This window comes from Seriola aureovittata, chromosome 19 (assembly GCF_021018895.1).
Source record: "Seriola aureovittata isolate HTS-2021-v1 ecotype China chromosome 19, ASM2101889v1, whole genome shotgun sequence".
NCBI lineage: Eukaryota > Metazoa > Chordata > Actinopteri > Carangiformes > Carangidae > Seriola > Seriola aureovittata.
In genome coordinates, this window is record NC_079382.1 from 16,421,516 (window position 1) to 16,436,432 (window position 14,917).

General features: G+C 40.2%; 1 protein-coding gene across 3 annotated transcripts in view; it reads right to left on the reverse strand.

The window, feature by feature from the left end:
- Window positions 1-483: 483 nt before the first annotated feature.
- Window positions 484-14,917, reverse strand: part of slc24a4b (solute carrier family 24 member 4b) — a 34,947-nt gene continuing 20,513 nt past the window's right edge. The window contains exons 6-17 of one of the 3 annotated variants that reach the window (XM_056405682.1): window positions 14,803-14,906; window positions 14,451-14,525; window positions 14,335-14,360; window positions 14,005-14,058; window positions 11,428-11,579; window positions 8,201-8,370; window positions 7,818-7,953; window positions 6,608-6,774; window positions 5,738-5,852; window positions 4,949-5,061; window positions 4,745-4,810; window positions 484-3,927 (exon numbers count right to left, since the gene is read on the reverse strand). In XM_056405682.1, the coding sequence (XP_056261657.1) occupies window positions 3,778-3,927; window positions 4,745-4,810; window positions 4,949-5,061; window positions 5,738-5,852; window positions 6,608-6,774; window positions 7,818-7,953; window positions 8,201-8,370; window positions 11,428-11,579; window positions 14,005-14,058; window positions 14,335-14,360; window positions 14,451-14,525; window positions 14,803-14,906 (1,328 nt within the window). In that variant the 3' untranslated portion in view covers window positions 484-3,777. Of the gene's footprint in view, window positions 3,928-4,744; window positions 4,811-4,948; window positions 5,062-5,737; window positions 5,853-6,607; window positions 6,775-7,817; window positions 7,960-8,200; window positions 8,371-11,427; window positions 11,580-14,004; window positions 14,059-14,334; window positions 14,361-14,450; window positions 14,526-14,802; window positions 14,907-14,917 lie in introns of all 3 variants that reach the window. The other 2 variants (XM_056405681.1, XM_056405683.1) reach the window with 2 other exon arrangements.

A 14,917-nucleotide genomic window follows, 5' to 3' on the forward strand; every position in this document is an offset into this window, starting at 1 on the left:
TGGGGATTATAAATCAGGATATCACAGCCTCTTTAATTAAACGGCTTCATTAATTTTTTTATTCTATCTGACAAGCTCCCCCAACTTTATGACAGTGCAACACTAAATCACTGGATCACCTTCAAGTAAAAGTAGACAAGTATTATCAACTACAAGACTATTGCAGCTGGTGAGATGAAGCCAGTTTTTACTACTTTAGATATTTTTTTCCCTTCAATGGTCACAATGAATCTGAGGGGTTGTAAGATGAATAACAGGGAAGGAAAGAAGTGAAAACACAAGTACTGCTACACACATCTGTCTTAATGTTGGGGCCTTTTGGGGAATATTGGATAATTCTACCTCTGGCCCTCAAACATGTATGAACAACTCGACTCGGCTTTTCTGAGGGATTACAAGCAAAAAAGGTGAACAGTAACAAGAGTCAAAATAATTTAAAATATCAGTACATGCTGTTAAAAACAAAACAGCACAAGCAACAGATACATGTACAAATGGCTTCATTTAATTTATGTATTTCACAAACAATCCAAGAACTTATGAGACAAATGTACAGGAATTATTTTGCCATTTTATTTTTTTTTTCTTCACATTATTGCTTTACAGTAAAATGCATTGGTTGGATATGTCCAGTATAGCAAGACAATACATTCATATAAGTTATACAGATGTCCTCAGTAATGTTTTATAGTAACTAACTTTACATTAAATATATTTTTTAATCATTTATTATTCTTGACAAACAACTCCCACGTCACATTGAGCTCACAGTGCATCAGGTCGCATTCAAACAAGAAATACATACCGGTCCTCTCTTGTGTTCAATTGCCATTTCTAACGTGTGTTCTAAAGTGTGCGCTTACTTTGTACACAGGATTTCCGTACAATCTGGATTTATGCAGCGCTACGACAAGAATGGCATTTGAATTTTTTTTTTTTTTCCTCTTCCAAAAAAGTGACTTGGTAACAAAGATGTGAGTCAGACAACCGGTGAGGACGTAGATGATGACAAAAAGAGGATCAGTGTGTTTTTTTTTTCCCCCTCATGCTGTGGTGTTACCACTCAAACCTGGCAACCGGGACATGACCACACAGAGCGACAACAACAAAAATATACACAAAAAGAAACCTTAACACTGCACATTCTGAATCAACTAAAGTACAGTACAAACGTGCCTTCCCCCAACAAAAAGCATCAAAAAAAATAGGTCCTGTATGTACAGAAGACCCACTGAGAAGGTTGATGGGGAGGAAGGTCGGTGTCCAAGGATGTCAGTGGGAGTGTGGAGGAGTCTGTAGGCCCTGTGTGGTCACCTCCATCCAGTAAACACAGCCATTCGAACCCCGATAGAGTAGCAGCTTAAGGGGGTCCAACTTTTAAAAAATTCCTTAAGGACAGCTCTCACGCAGGTCCGCTGAAAAGTGACAAAGTCCCGAGGGCAATGGAGGAAAGTCATCCATCCGTCCATGTGTTCCCTTGCTGCCCCTCTGCTCCTTCAGCTAGGGTTGGTGGAAAGTTAATGCCCTTGTGCAAGAGGGGACAAAAGTGGAGAAAGAGGGAAAAAAAAAAAAGTAGGTAGGAGAGGAAAAAAAAAAAAAAAAAAAAAAAAAATTCAGACTTTCCACAGTCCCACTGTTGGAGAAGCGTCCGTGCCATTGGCTTAGTTCCTCAGCTGTCAAACACACACACACACCTGTGAGCTCACACATCAAGTACTACGAGACAAACCGACGTTACATCTCCGCAGGGGATCCCCCGTCTTTATATGGCAACCTGGCAGGGGGCCTTCTGTCACATAAATTCTTTACATTGAGATTGCATATACAAGAGCCTGCTGCCAGCAGTGTGGCAGAGGAATATTTTCAACACTTAAAACGCTCCCCGCACGCTTTTCAGTTTTTAGTCTCTGCACCTCACTTGTGGACTCTTCACAGGCATTTTTGCATGATGTCAAAATGTCTGGATTGCAGTGTAGCTCGTAGCTGCCGATTTTTGTAAAATGGGTCGGGGCGGTTTCCATGGATACGCCCAGAAGCCCTCAGCCTTTTGCTGTGCTGTGGAGGAGCTGCGTTTAATGTCCCAGCATGCACTGCAGACAGAGGCGGGTGTGCTCATGGTGTTAACGAAGTTCCAGTCTGAGAGTCAAGAGCCTGGTGTGAGAAAACGTAGCGTGGGCCCATACTGAGCACGCGCACGCACACACACACGCACACATACAATGTTCTCTTGCACACACACACACACACAGTCACATATATACTGAAAATACACACGCACAGAAGGAAGCACTAGTTGATTCAGAATGAGAGGATGGCTGTTAAAGTGCAATATCTACATGTAACTCAAAATCAAGAGACCATCACCATCGCCACCTCTTGGAGTTGTCCTTTTCTGAGTTTCCCTGATAACCGACAGCTGTGGTTGGCACCCTTGCCCTGGGTAGAGGGGCTGCAGTACCCCCTACTGGCCAACGGGTGTTATAGCAGAGTCAGTCTTGAGAACTGCCTGGTTTCTTTGCATTTTTTTTTAAACAACTACCTCCATGCTGCTGCTGTCTCAAGATGAGAACAAATCACCAGATGATGACAAAAATCAGATGCATCCCAAATATCTGGAGACAGTTTTTTTCTGAAGTTGTGCAGAGGGAAAAGTGAAACGACCCATCACTGAATGACAATAATGCTGGAGTGGAGTCGCCACCACCAGCCCGAATACCCCTCTGAGTGGTCAAATCTCCTTACAGCACAAAGCAAGAAAAGCATTTCCATGTGCAATTTGTTTCAGTGAAAAACAGGCATGTCCTATATTTGCAACAAGCTCTCCTCCACATTTCATACTAGATAAAACCTTGTTTTGAAAAAATAAATACAAAAAACAACAACAAAAAAAGTGTTTACAAGTTTACATTGTGCAGTGCTGCATATGCATAACACCCTCACAGTCAACTGATCTGGACTGTGAATTATTTTGACACAAAGTGTCCTGAATGTCTTTTTTTTAAGAAAAGAAAGCAGATTTGATCAAGCAGATGAGGGTTGGGAAGAGTTGCGCAGGGTGAATGAAGTGAAGCGCTAACAGTATCTGCTCCCTGATGCCAGAGGCCATGCCAGGGGAGTCAGGTCCAGGCTGGAGGAGGGGAGCTGCCAAGGACAAGGCCCTCCTCCAGGGGGTCAAGAGGGAAAAAGGAGTGTACTTTTTTCTTTAGTGCTGGGGTAACTTGGTAAATCTTTTAGGAATTACTTTAAGGAGACTAGTCTCTACACAGGGGTTTTGGTTGGAATCGGCATTTGTGGTAGGATTGTTTTTTTTTCTCTTCACAGACTCTGGTTTGGTTTGTGGAAAAACTTTGAAAATGGTGTGTGGAAATCTACAATGTGAACAATGAAAACACACACCAACAATCCACAGGGGCACTTATGACTCTGGAGGTCCCCGACATCTAAAGGCATGCTAGATGGGTAGAAAGTTAACAGGTGCACAGAGGAACTAAAGACTTTACTGCAGTAACAGGCAAAGCCCAAAATAATGGGCATTCAGGACCGGCACTGTGTGACAAGAGGACAAATCAGAGACATAGAATGGAGTCCACCATTACAGTGTACTGCCTCTTGAGGAAATAAGATTCATAATTGGGACTGAAAAGCTTACAGGGGAGAGTGCAGGGGAGGAAAAAAAAAAAAAAGTCTGCAGTTAGGTCCAGTATTACTGAAAAAAAGATATTTTGGAGTTGCTATGGGAGCACTGAGGTTTTGGTATCTGAGACATGCTGCTGTGCTCTACTCCTCCATGCACATGGGCAGGTTGACGAAGGTGAAGACGTTGTACTCAATCATGATGGAGAAGCAGAGGAAAACAGCATACAGGACCAGGACATAGATGCCCAGCTTCATGTCCAGCCTCCACTTATTCAGGTGGATCCCCAGAACCTGCACACATACAAAATACATCAGAGAGGCACGAACAGGAGCTACTATTATCCAAACAAGATCCTACGCTTAATCAGTTTTCTGACGGCAGTCTTTGAAAAGATGACTCAATACCAAACAGCTTAACTGTGCAGCCAATCCTCGTAATATGCAAATCTGATCTTCAAAAAGGTAATCTATCAGATGCATTTTTGGCCAGTTGTTTTATTAAAGCTGAGATAATCTTTTTCTATTAATGAAACTGGGATTCTTTCTACTAGTGCTGATGCTGCATTTGTTTATAGCTACAGTATATGGGGTAAATCAGAGACAGGAACTGTGTCGTCAGTTTTCAAGGTCTTACATTTTCACACACTTGCTGTGTGGGGACTCATGATTATTTGACATCACATTGTGAAGGGGTCGTTTAAGAAAATGTGTCCCACTTTCTGACAAGAACTCTGATTTGCATTAAAGAGACATTCTGGTTTATTTTCTCTACTAAGACGTTTCATATTCCAATATCACTGAATGCATCACAACAACCTGTTTATTCCTAAAAGAAAAATGCATCATTTCCAGTGCACCAGAGGAAAGACAGGAAAGACACAAAGTGTTTATGATGCAGAATTTTTTTTACATTTTTATGAACCAATTACATAACCTGCTTCAGTCTCCATTACATAACAGGGCATCAGTCAGTGATGACCTTAGGCAAACAGGGATCTTTATTTTGTCTAAAAGACACTGGATTTCTACTTTAAACACGCAAGGTACACTACAGAAGTGGTCGACATGTGGCACCGGCGTGGCGTAAACATGATTAACTATTGCTCACCGTGAGGGCCACAGAGCCCAGCAGAAGCACCACTGAGTACACCAGCCCCCGACTGTTAATCATCACCTGCAACACACAGGGAAAAAGCTCAGCGATTCATTGGCCGTCATTAAATGTTATTATTCACTGCGAGACATAAGGACACACTGGATTTTGTTGTCACTAATAAGGTCTGAGCTGTGGCAAAGCAAACTAGCTCCTTACCTCTGATCCATAGCTTACACACATGGTCTGTATCGCCCAGGGAACCCCCAGTCCCACCAGAATATCAAACACGTTGCTGCCGATTGTGTTGGACACCGCCATGTCTCCCAGACCTGCAACAAAACAAAGAGCAAGCAAAAAACAAATCTTTATTTCCAACTGAAGTTCAACATTTCTCTGCTCTGTAGTTTCAGCTGGGAAGGCAGTTACACAGGGCTATTTAGTAATGTGTCTGCACTGTTTTTTCTTGCCCCTGTACTTTAAAGTGCTTTGTACAAATTCCTATTTGAACAATTTGCTTCCATGCATGTACTGTAGGTGACACATCTGTGTGTGTGTGTGTGTAGTGTGTGTGTGTGTGTTGCACTACATTTGTAAAAGCTCACAAAGTACAGTTTTGCATATCTAGATGTCTAAGTTTAACCAACTATAGCTCAAATTCACACACACGTTGACTCATCTGCATGTAAACAGCTTACAGTGCATTCTTACTTATCTAGATGTTGTGATACATTTCTCTACTTCTTCCATCTCTTCGCTCTCACGTCAAACTACCTCAAGCTATCCACAAAGACACTGCATCTATATTCGTATTTTAATGTTTATTTTAATGATTCAGCCAACTAGCCATCGGGGATCGTAAAAGCATACAAATTTTTTTAAATTAGATGTCCTGGTAGACAAGTGGTATTAAATGTACACCACATAAACACAACGTCCGGCTCTCTACTGCATAATAGAACCATAATACAATAGCGATCCAAAAATGGTTCAAGGGGAAAGGTATACCTTGCCGAGCCACGATGAGACTGGCTATGCAGTCTGGGACACTGGTGCCTGCTGCCAGGAAAGTGATGCCCATGATGACATCAGGGATTCCCAGAGTGTAGCCAATTATAGTGACCTGAGAGAAATGCACAGGCAGTGTTAGGGCTCAAAAATAGCATTATCTGTTTCATGGGGAAAGGCATGTCACATTCAAATACTAACAAATACTCATGTTTAATGTTTTATGCATTTTACTCTTTGTACCTACTCTCCTGGACGGTCTGTATATACTGAATAGATAAATTATTGAGTTATGTCCTATGGATAATTAATGTTACCCTCCTGGCAGGAAGCATAAGGTGACTCATTTGACAGTTAATACTTCTATGATTTAAACTGTACTAATTCATTTTTACAGTACAACTCTTGGTTGTGATATATCCTGCTTTTCTGATTTATGTCTTTGAATTTAAAGCTGCAACTAACAATTATTTACAGTATCGATTAATCTGTAGATAATTCTTTCAATTAAATCCATTATAGTTTTGTCTCTAAAATGCCAGAAAGCAGTGAAAAATGTTATCAAATTGCATGTTTTGTTAAACCAACAGCGCAAAATGTCAACAAATATTGACTTTACTATCACATAAGTCTAATAAATGCACAAATTCTTATGAACATTTGACATTTTTACATTAGATTGGTTCCCAACAAAAGCAGAAAGATTTCCTGTGATAAAAATTCATGTGAATTTATTTTATCTTGACTGACTGATGTGTTATACTACCGATACTCAAGTAAAAGTAATAGTAGTAGTGCCGTGGTAAATACCTCATTCTAAAAATCTATTAAGTTCTTCCTTTCCACACAAACAGGTGTAATTACACTCACCATCCAGACCATCAAGTAGGAGAAGATAGCAATCCAGACAGTGGACAGGATGAAGGAAACCATGAAGAATTTCTCCCAGCGAGGCTTGGCACAGTTCGGGACGGTGAAGAACAGCAACAGGAGCAGAGGCCACGAGATCAGCCACTTGAACTTGCTGCCAATACCTCCTGCAGCAAAAATGCACATGAGCACAAGAGTGTAGCTCTTCAGCTTTTCATTGTGGGTTAAATTATAGTTGTTTCCCCTCATTGATTATGTGGAGAATCTTTTCTGTCAAGCAACTGATTTCTAACGTCACACTTAATCAGGTATATTGACCTAATTCTATTCGATGTGCCAACAACATTTACAGTTTCAGAAAATGTAAGAAATCTGCATCACATCTTTGTTTTTTCTGAGAGTTGTTTGTACCGTTAATGAGGTTTTATTGAAATGGGACAAATGAATAAATAGTGTTAAAAAAAACAACTGAAAAACAGGAGATATGTCTGCTTGTGGCCAAGCTATGGTTCCATTTGCTTTTATTCCCTCTTTGGCTTTAGTGAAAAGGATAAACATACCCATCCATCCGTCATTTAGCACCAATACTGAAAGCTTTTTTTTTTTTTTTTCCTGGCAAAAAGCTTTTATACTAACGGCACCCTTTTCCTGTTTTGTGGTACAAGATTTCAGACAGACAGACCGCACATGGCACCTCAAACACCAAAACTCTATCCTCCTCCGTTCCACTTCTTTTAATGCCTTTTCGCCTAATATAACCCAACAACACTTCCACCCACTTTGATGAATTGGTCTGTTTCGTATTAAATCAGATTAATCAGATTCAGATTCTTTTCACATCAGCAGCCACTGACTGATAAAAGGGCAGGCCCGCTCAGAGCTGTCAAAGAGGGTGATCATTAGTCAGTACATATGCAGCCACTGACTAATTTGAGGGAGGACATCAATAACTGTTGAAGCGGAAAGAAATTCTTAAGCAGATTGAGCAGAGCTGTCCAACTAAAAATGCCTTTCAGTATTACTAATGCTTCAAGTTGTTAAAATAACCAACACAGGAGGATGTATAATAGATTCATAAATATATCTGAACTGTCAAAGATGTGAAGATGCTTCATAATTAGGTTGTTCCTGTATCTCTTTACCCCCTAAAGTATCCGTCCATGTATGCCAAATTACACACATTCATCAAGTAAATACATGCATCACGTACTTGGAATGTGAAACGGTGAGATGGTTTCGTTTTCCTCCGCCTCGGTGGGTTTGTCCTCTGGCACGTTCCCGTTCTCGATTTCAACCTTCCCGTCAATCACTTGTGTCTCCACGCCATTGGCAGCTTGGACCAACTTCTGGCGCTTTCAGAAAACAGAAACTAAGTCAAAGAGCACATGAGCAGACGTGCCGCTCCTTTGATTGCTGAGCTACTGCCAAAACTTTTACTGCAATCATGTGTCTTTGCAATCCATGCAAAACACAAATATATGTGTACACTGTGCAAGTGAGATAAGGAGTTTACAAAAGAGTTGAAACTAAACTCAGACATGCGAAGCTGCAAACACTGTAAAGAAAGACTGGAGCAACAACGCCCAGCTGTACCTCTGTAATGATGAGGCGACTGGCCATGCGCAGACGGGTCTTGGGTCCAAAATGGCTGGTGACCATGACACGGAGGCCAGCCTCTGGAAACCTGAACTTTGTAGGGCTGGCGTTGATGATCTCGTCCACCATCACCACTGAGCCACGGCTGTAAGCCTTGCTGGGCTTGACTAAGGGGTGGAGGGATATGATACAAATATAAAAAATAAATAAATAAAAGGAAATGAATGAATGAATGAACTGTGCATCAATCTTCCCGGATTAACACACAGAACTTTTTTTCTTTTGTTTCATTCAAGTTCATGTACTTACTCCCTTCATGACTGAAGTGCTTTGTGACACTGGTTTTTAAAAAGTGATATGCAAATAAAGTCAATTATACCCGATTGGCAAAAGTGCAAATTACAAGATGCACTTATATATCACCTAGTCTTACTAACCACTCAAAGCGCTTTACAATACTTGCCACATTCACCCACATTCATATATCACACTCATACACTGATGAAACGGCCATCAGGATACTTCGACATGTGGCCTGGAGCAGCCAGGGATCGAACCACTGACCTAATTAGCGGACGACCACTCTACCTCCTGAGCCACAGCCACGACTAAACAGCTAAATAAAAAGGGGCATCGTCATTAAGAGACACATACTATACTATGAATATATGCAGTGTCATTTTCTACTCTGTGGCGCTAGTTTCCTGGGCCAAGGAATATTAATGGTTGCTGAAGCAGAGCCATTTTGTCTCTATGCCAGAGTTAAAGCTGCCATAGGCTATTTTTTTTAATGTCAAAATATATTCCTGTTAACCTAAAATCACAACATGGACCGGAAGTTGACAGTTCAATACACACACAAATCAAAACTTAAGAGCAAAAACGTCCCCTAAACGAACTGCGTGAATGTCTTATCGAGACAAGTTGGGGTGTTTTCCAAAGCTCCGGAAATCACTCCTCCTGTCACTCATCTCTCCCTCTACAACCTACGTGACGTATGTTGGTGCCTTCATCTTACTTGTTGCCTCAACGGAGACGAGGGAAGCGATTCTTAGTAGAACGGTTTTGGGGACACATAAACGAGTGTTGACTTTCTAGGAAACAAAGGAAGGGATCATCACGTGTAGGTTTGAACCATTTTAAATCCAGTATCTCTGAGCATGTAACATGTCATCACTGTCCTTGCATCTAAAAATGTCGACGTTTCATGAGTGAGTTCATTGTGGCGATGCCTTTTTCCAGTTAATTAAATGAACAGGTTTTAAATAGTTTAGTTTCACTCAATCTTTCAGTGACTCTGAAATGAAATTTGGAGACAGGTGGTTTTCACTGGACAGTGATAATGTTGACAAAGATTCACTTGTAAGACTGCATATATTAGTACAATGTTGTAAATATGAAAGGTGAGCAAATTCAGTCATGATGGGAGCACTTGATCAAAAATTCATCTAGTTTTTATGGAGTTGCTGATTAAAGTCCCAAATCTTTCCTCCGCTTCACTCCAGGCTCATGTCGTGGAGGAACGGAGGAGTTTGAGATTCACCATAGGACTCACCTTGGGAAAAAATCATCACACAGTAGTTGGGTGGGTTTACATGAGGGTGCTGTGCACAGTTCACATGATGATGTCTGGGTACTGAACTTCAGATAGCTCTCCCAAATTGCCTGGTGGAGCTTTGAAGTTTACCTATCACTTGTGAATATTTATGGGACTACTGACATTGATTTCTAAATCTGCAGCACTGGAAACCTCTGGCATTTTTGACCTGACAATCTCAAACTGTTATGCGAGTGGTCACTCCCCTTCAGATAATGTGTGTTCTGACAATAATGCATATCTTAAAAAGGTTTTATTGGCATCCTATAACTCCTCATTTGCTCTTTGCTCACAATTAGCTATAAGATGCAGTGTATGGGGAATGAAAAAGTTCTACAGGACACTTATTAGTTTAACTCAGCCTTAATTTGACTTATTATACATGCAAGAATGCACATAAATTAACTGTGTAAACAGAGACAGCATAAACAGTTCCTCTTGTGAAATTCATTACCACTTCAGGAGTGAGTGGCTCAACACTCCAGAGACCAGCAGAAGAAAAGTAGTATGCAAGTGGAAAGAATTGGCACACAGCAGCACAACTGTTGACAGTAAGCAAGAATAAGTTTAGTAAGGCTAAACAGACAGGCATGTTAACACTAGTACAGCCAAAGTGGGAAGGGTTAAACCTCTCAGAGGGGTTAAATGTCACTGACTAGAAGTTTTTGAAAGGTCGAAAAAGGAAAAGGGAAGAAGTGGAGAACTGTGGCACCCAAACATGACATTGAAGATGCTATTCAGCAAAGGTTGAAGAGACCCCAAGACAACAAAGTCCCCTGACAGTAAACTGCATTACCGAAGGAAGATAAAAGAGTATCTTCATTACGCTTTTCCCATTTTCAACAGGAACATTTTATTTTGTGGCCCCTATATACTCAGATAAGCTTCAGTTGCTTATCACCCAAAAAGGGAGGAACATATCCAACTTTTAAAGGGGAAAAAGAGAAATTTAATAAACTGGGTCTTCAGGTAGTGCAGTTCACAGATGCTGGAGGACTGAAACTTACTTTGGAAAATTTAGCAGTTTGCTTCTCATTCAAAAAGGAATAGTTTGAATGTCCATTTTTGAGAAATATGTTTATATGCTTTCTCACAGAGTTAACAAGATCACCACCACTCTCATGTCTATACACTAAACATAAAGCTACAGCAAGCAGCCTGTTAGCTGAGCATACTGTACCATAAGAAGAAATTGACTAAAAGTGTTACCTTTGGACAAAGCCAGGCTAGTGGTTTCCCATGTTTCCAGTCTGTAATGCTAAACTAAGCTAACCGGCTGCTGGCTATAGTTTCATTTTTAGCAAGAAGATATTAGAGTGGCATCATTTACTCATTTAACTGTCAGCAAGGAAGCAGATTGTTATATTTCCCCAAAGATGAGGAACTATTGTTTTGAGTACATCTCAGCAGAATATAGTATAAGCTGAAGCAAGTTAAGTTAGTTCAGCTGAAGGGGGGAAAGTTTAAAGCCACAGACGTTTTAGTAGAAAGAAACACCCACAGTCTTCCAGAGAAAGTCAAATCATCTCATTTCATGGCCGAGTTATCTCAATCTTATTTCAACATAGATCTGATTAATTTCCTGGCAGAGAATAGTCTAGTACCCAGCCTGTCTGATTAACCTTACCTGCTGAGAGTAAAGGCGATGACGGGTCGTCATCCCAAACATAGTCATAACTAGTATTACCGTCCTCCATCTCACTGCTTGCCGCAGCGTTACCATTGGCCACGTTCTTCTTCGACTTCCCCATGAAAAAATTCTGCATGCTGGAGTTGAATCTAGTAAACAGATGGAACATAATCCCTAAATTAGAGATGCTGAACTAGTTCAGCTGAGAGTCCAAAAAGGGAAGAAAAATAAACAAGATAGGACATCCAGTGTCAGGATTCACATTTGCAAATAGGGTTTACAGTATGAGCTTCAGATGAAAGGCTCCCACTCGTTTGTAATGTTGTATAAATTAGCCAAAATAAAGTCTTTACACTCCATACATCTATAGAACGAATTTACAGTTAAGGTGGCCTACTTTCTAAAAAAAAAAAAAAAAAGAGCATCAGCATTACACTAACTAAAAAAATGGCTGAAATATGCTGTTTCTGCACTGGCACAGAAAAGGAAGAGAAAGCCAGAAATGTTCACAGAAGCCAATCACAAGGCTTTCATCAGCCACACGGGCCTTCAGTAAGACCATTTGAGTGCGTTACATAAAAATGGATCAAAAATACTGAACTGAGTGCTGCTGCTGCCTTTGAACATAATATGCGCAGAGGCAACACCAGAAGAGCTGTGCTCAGAGGTCCAGCATCAGAAGCCGACATTAGCACTAAAAATGTGTTACAGTTTCAGTGTACAATTTGGAAGAAATTATTCAATGGTATCATCTTAATTCCACATTTAATGTTACTTTCAGTTTTTCCCTTGTGTGAATTTAAAGTTTAAGGATAGAGGTTGTTATATTTTGTACAGATTGTGAAGTGTGGAGGCAAGTAAAAGACAGTAAAAAATTATCAGAAGAGTCAATAATATAACAGATGACAATAAATAATACTGTTGCTAAACAAATATAAAATCGAATATAACATGTATACTTTTCCTTCAAACTCAGATCAGGCGATAAAAAAGCTATCTAACTTAATTCACAACCAGCTTTTTCAGTTAGCTACCTAGCTAAAGCTAACTTTTATATCATAAAACTACACCAACCAGTGCATGTAATGTTAATTGTCCATACTGTGTGCTCATGTGGTGCAGCATCACTGTAAACTTTTGTAGCAGTACCTAAAGCCTTTCGTTAGCTAGGTGCCACTGTGAAGTTAGTTAACCTTGGGGGAAAAGGAGACATTAAATCAAATACATCCACAAAATGTCAAGGATGATGGAAAAAAAGTCCAAGTCAAGTCCTCCATGAAGAAGAGGCTTGAAGATGAAGATGATGTTGTAAAGACAGACACATGTTCAGTTTAAGACGGTATATTTTGTCAGTTTTGGGCCAAGTATAATTGACCAATCTCAAACTCAACTAAAATTCAAAAGTAGAGAGGTTTTTGTGTTTAAATGAATCTTTTACCGTCACTTTTTTCCTTATGTCATTTGTTTCACATTTGGCAGGAAGTGTGCCATTTGCTTGGAGAAAAATAAAAAATAAATAAATCACAGCAGAGCCCTGGAAGGTCACCTCAGAGCTGTGACTGCGCTATATAAAACCCACTCTGCTCCATTTTGACTGGAACAGCCCAAAATGGTTAGCAGATATTTTGGGAGAGGGGAGACATATGACAGTGTATCCTACAGTAAGCACTTCTTTCCTCCAAATGAGAAAGGAGAGGAGTGATCCAGTTAAGCCTGTGCTCTTAGCCAGTGCAGAGGGAGAAAGATTAAACTCTTATGGCAGGGAGAGAGCAGACTGCTGCTGAGTGTAACACAGATTACCAGCTGGACAGACACAGCAGCACAGAACGATGTGGTTGGCATTAGGCAGTTTGGACTGTAAAGACACAAATAGAGTGTAATAGAGGAGTCTGTTATTTGCTGAATTTTGACAGTTAAGGAGACAGGGGACAAGGAGTTCTCAGAGCAGATTGTAAGATTGTGATTATCCAGTTTAACATTAAGTAACACTTCTAATCCTTTAATAATTATCACAAGTTTAAAAGAAAACTACAATATGTAAATATGATAAATTCATTTATGTTTCATGGGATTACAGATTTTTTACATATGAAATTACTATTTAAAGTTAATCATCAGTTGAAGTGAAACTATTCAAAACGGAATATTGTCGACAGGTAGATACTATGTGGAGCATTTTTTAAAATATATATATATATACACATTATCTAATTTTAACATCTAGAATAATTGTCAAAAGACAAGGTAACATGCTGTTATGATAAACCTAGCTGAACAAAATGCATCATAAAAATTGTATTTTGCAGCATCTTACTTCTGAAGAGGAGCAACATTTTTCAACACAAGTGCTCCACAGTTGAGTGTGCAGCTAACGTCTGTGCAGGCGATATGAATGAGACACTCCCCTCCAGCTGGAAACTCACTCCTCTCTTGTGAAACTACTGAGTGCGCAGTTGGGCATACTCAGCAGCTCACAGGTGTTAGTGTGCAAGCATCCCCCCACCCCCTATGCACACACTCATCTTTTTATGGTGATGTGGTATTCAACTCGCAACATGAATATGCAGAACTCACTTCATGACGAGGATGTATCCTGCGTACATGAGCACCAGCACCAAACTCTCCCACCTGATAAAAAACAACAACAAATTCAGGTTTCCCGCACACTTATAAAAATAAATAGAATATCCAAGATCTTTCAGCTTATAGGAGTATTTCCAAGTCTTCTAGTCGCCTGCTACAACCATTACCATTGGTAGTATTACCATGAGAACATGACTTATGAGAAAATCAATAGTTAGGGCTGTAAGGCTGTAGCAGCAAAATCCTTGAGTGCATAGAATTGAGCAACAGTGCGTTATAGCTAAAGTGGATTATAAAAAAAAAAATTAAAAAAAAACTTACCAAACTATTTTCCCATCGTAGATGAACTGAAAAATGAAGGAAATCATTCCTCTTAGATTAGAAAGTCTCAGCTGATGTCCATTAATAAATGCACATGGTGAACTTCATCGACTTACTGCAATCAAAGCCAAAACAGACAGGATGTAGTAGAAGGAATCCCTGAAAACAGCCCACCAGGTCAGTATCACCACCTAAGATTTCACAGCGGAAAAGTGCAGTCATATTTGAGATCTATGTGTATTAGTGAACAGTGAAAGAGTTGAGAAGAATCACAGCTTTATAATCTGTTTATGCCTCCAGAGTTTAGGTTTCCAATTCTACTAAAACCAGTTCTGAGAAAGCTAACTGAAGCAGATGGCTTTGTTTCCCCTCAGCAAAAAAACTTCTGCCACACATGTGCTACTCTGCAGTCTATAAATAAACAGAATGATGCAGCAGTAAGTCACTCCTTCTCCCACACACACACACCTGTCCAGCGAAGATCCCGCAGACACCAATGATGCAAAGGATGTTGAAGACTGCTGAGCCAACGATGGTCCCCACCCCCACATCACCGTGGGTGATGAAAACACCTGCACACAGA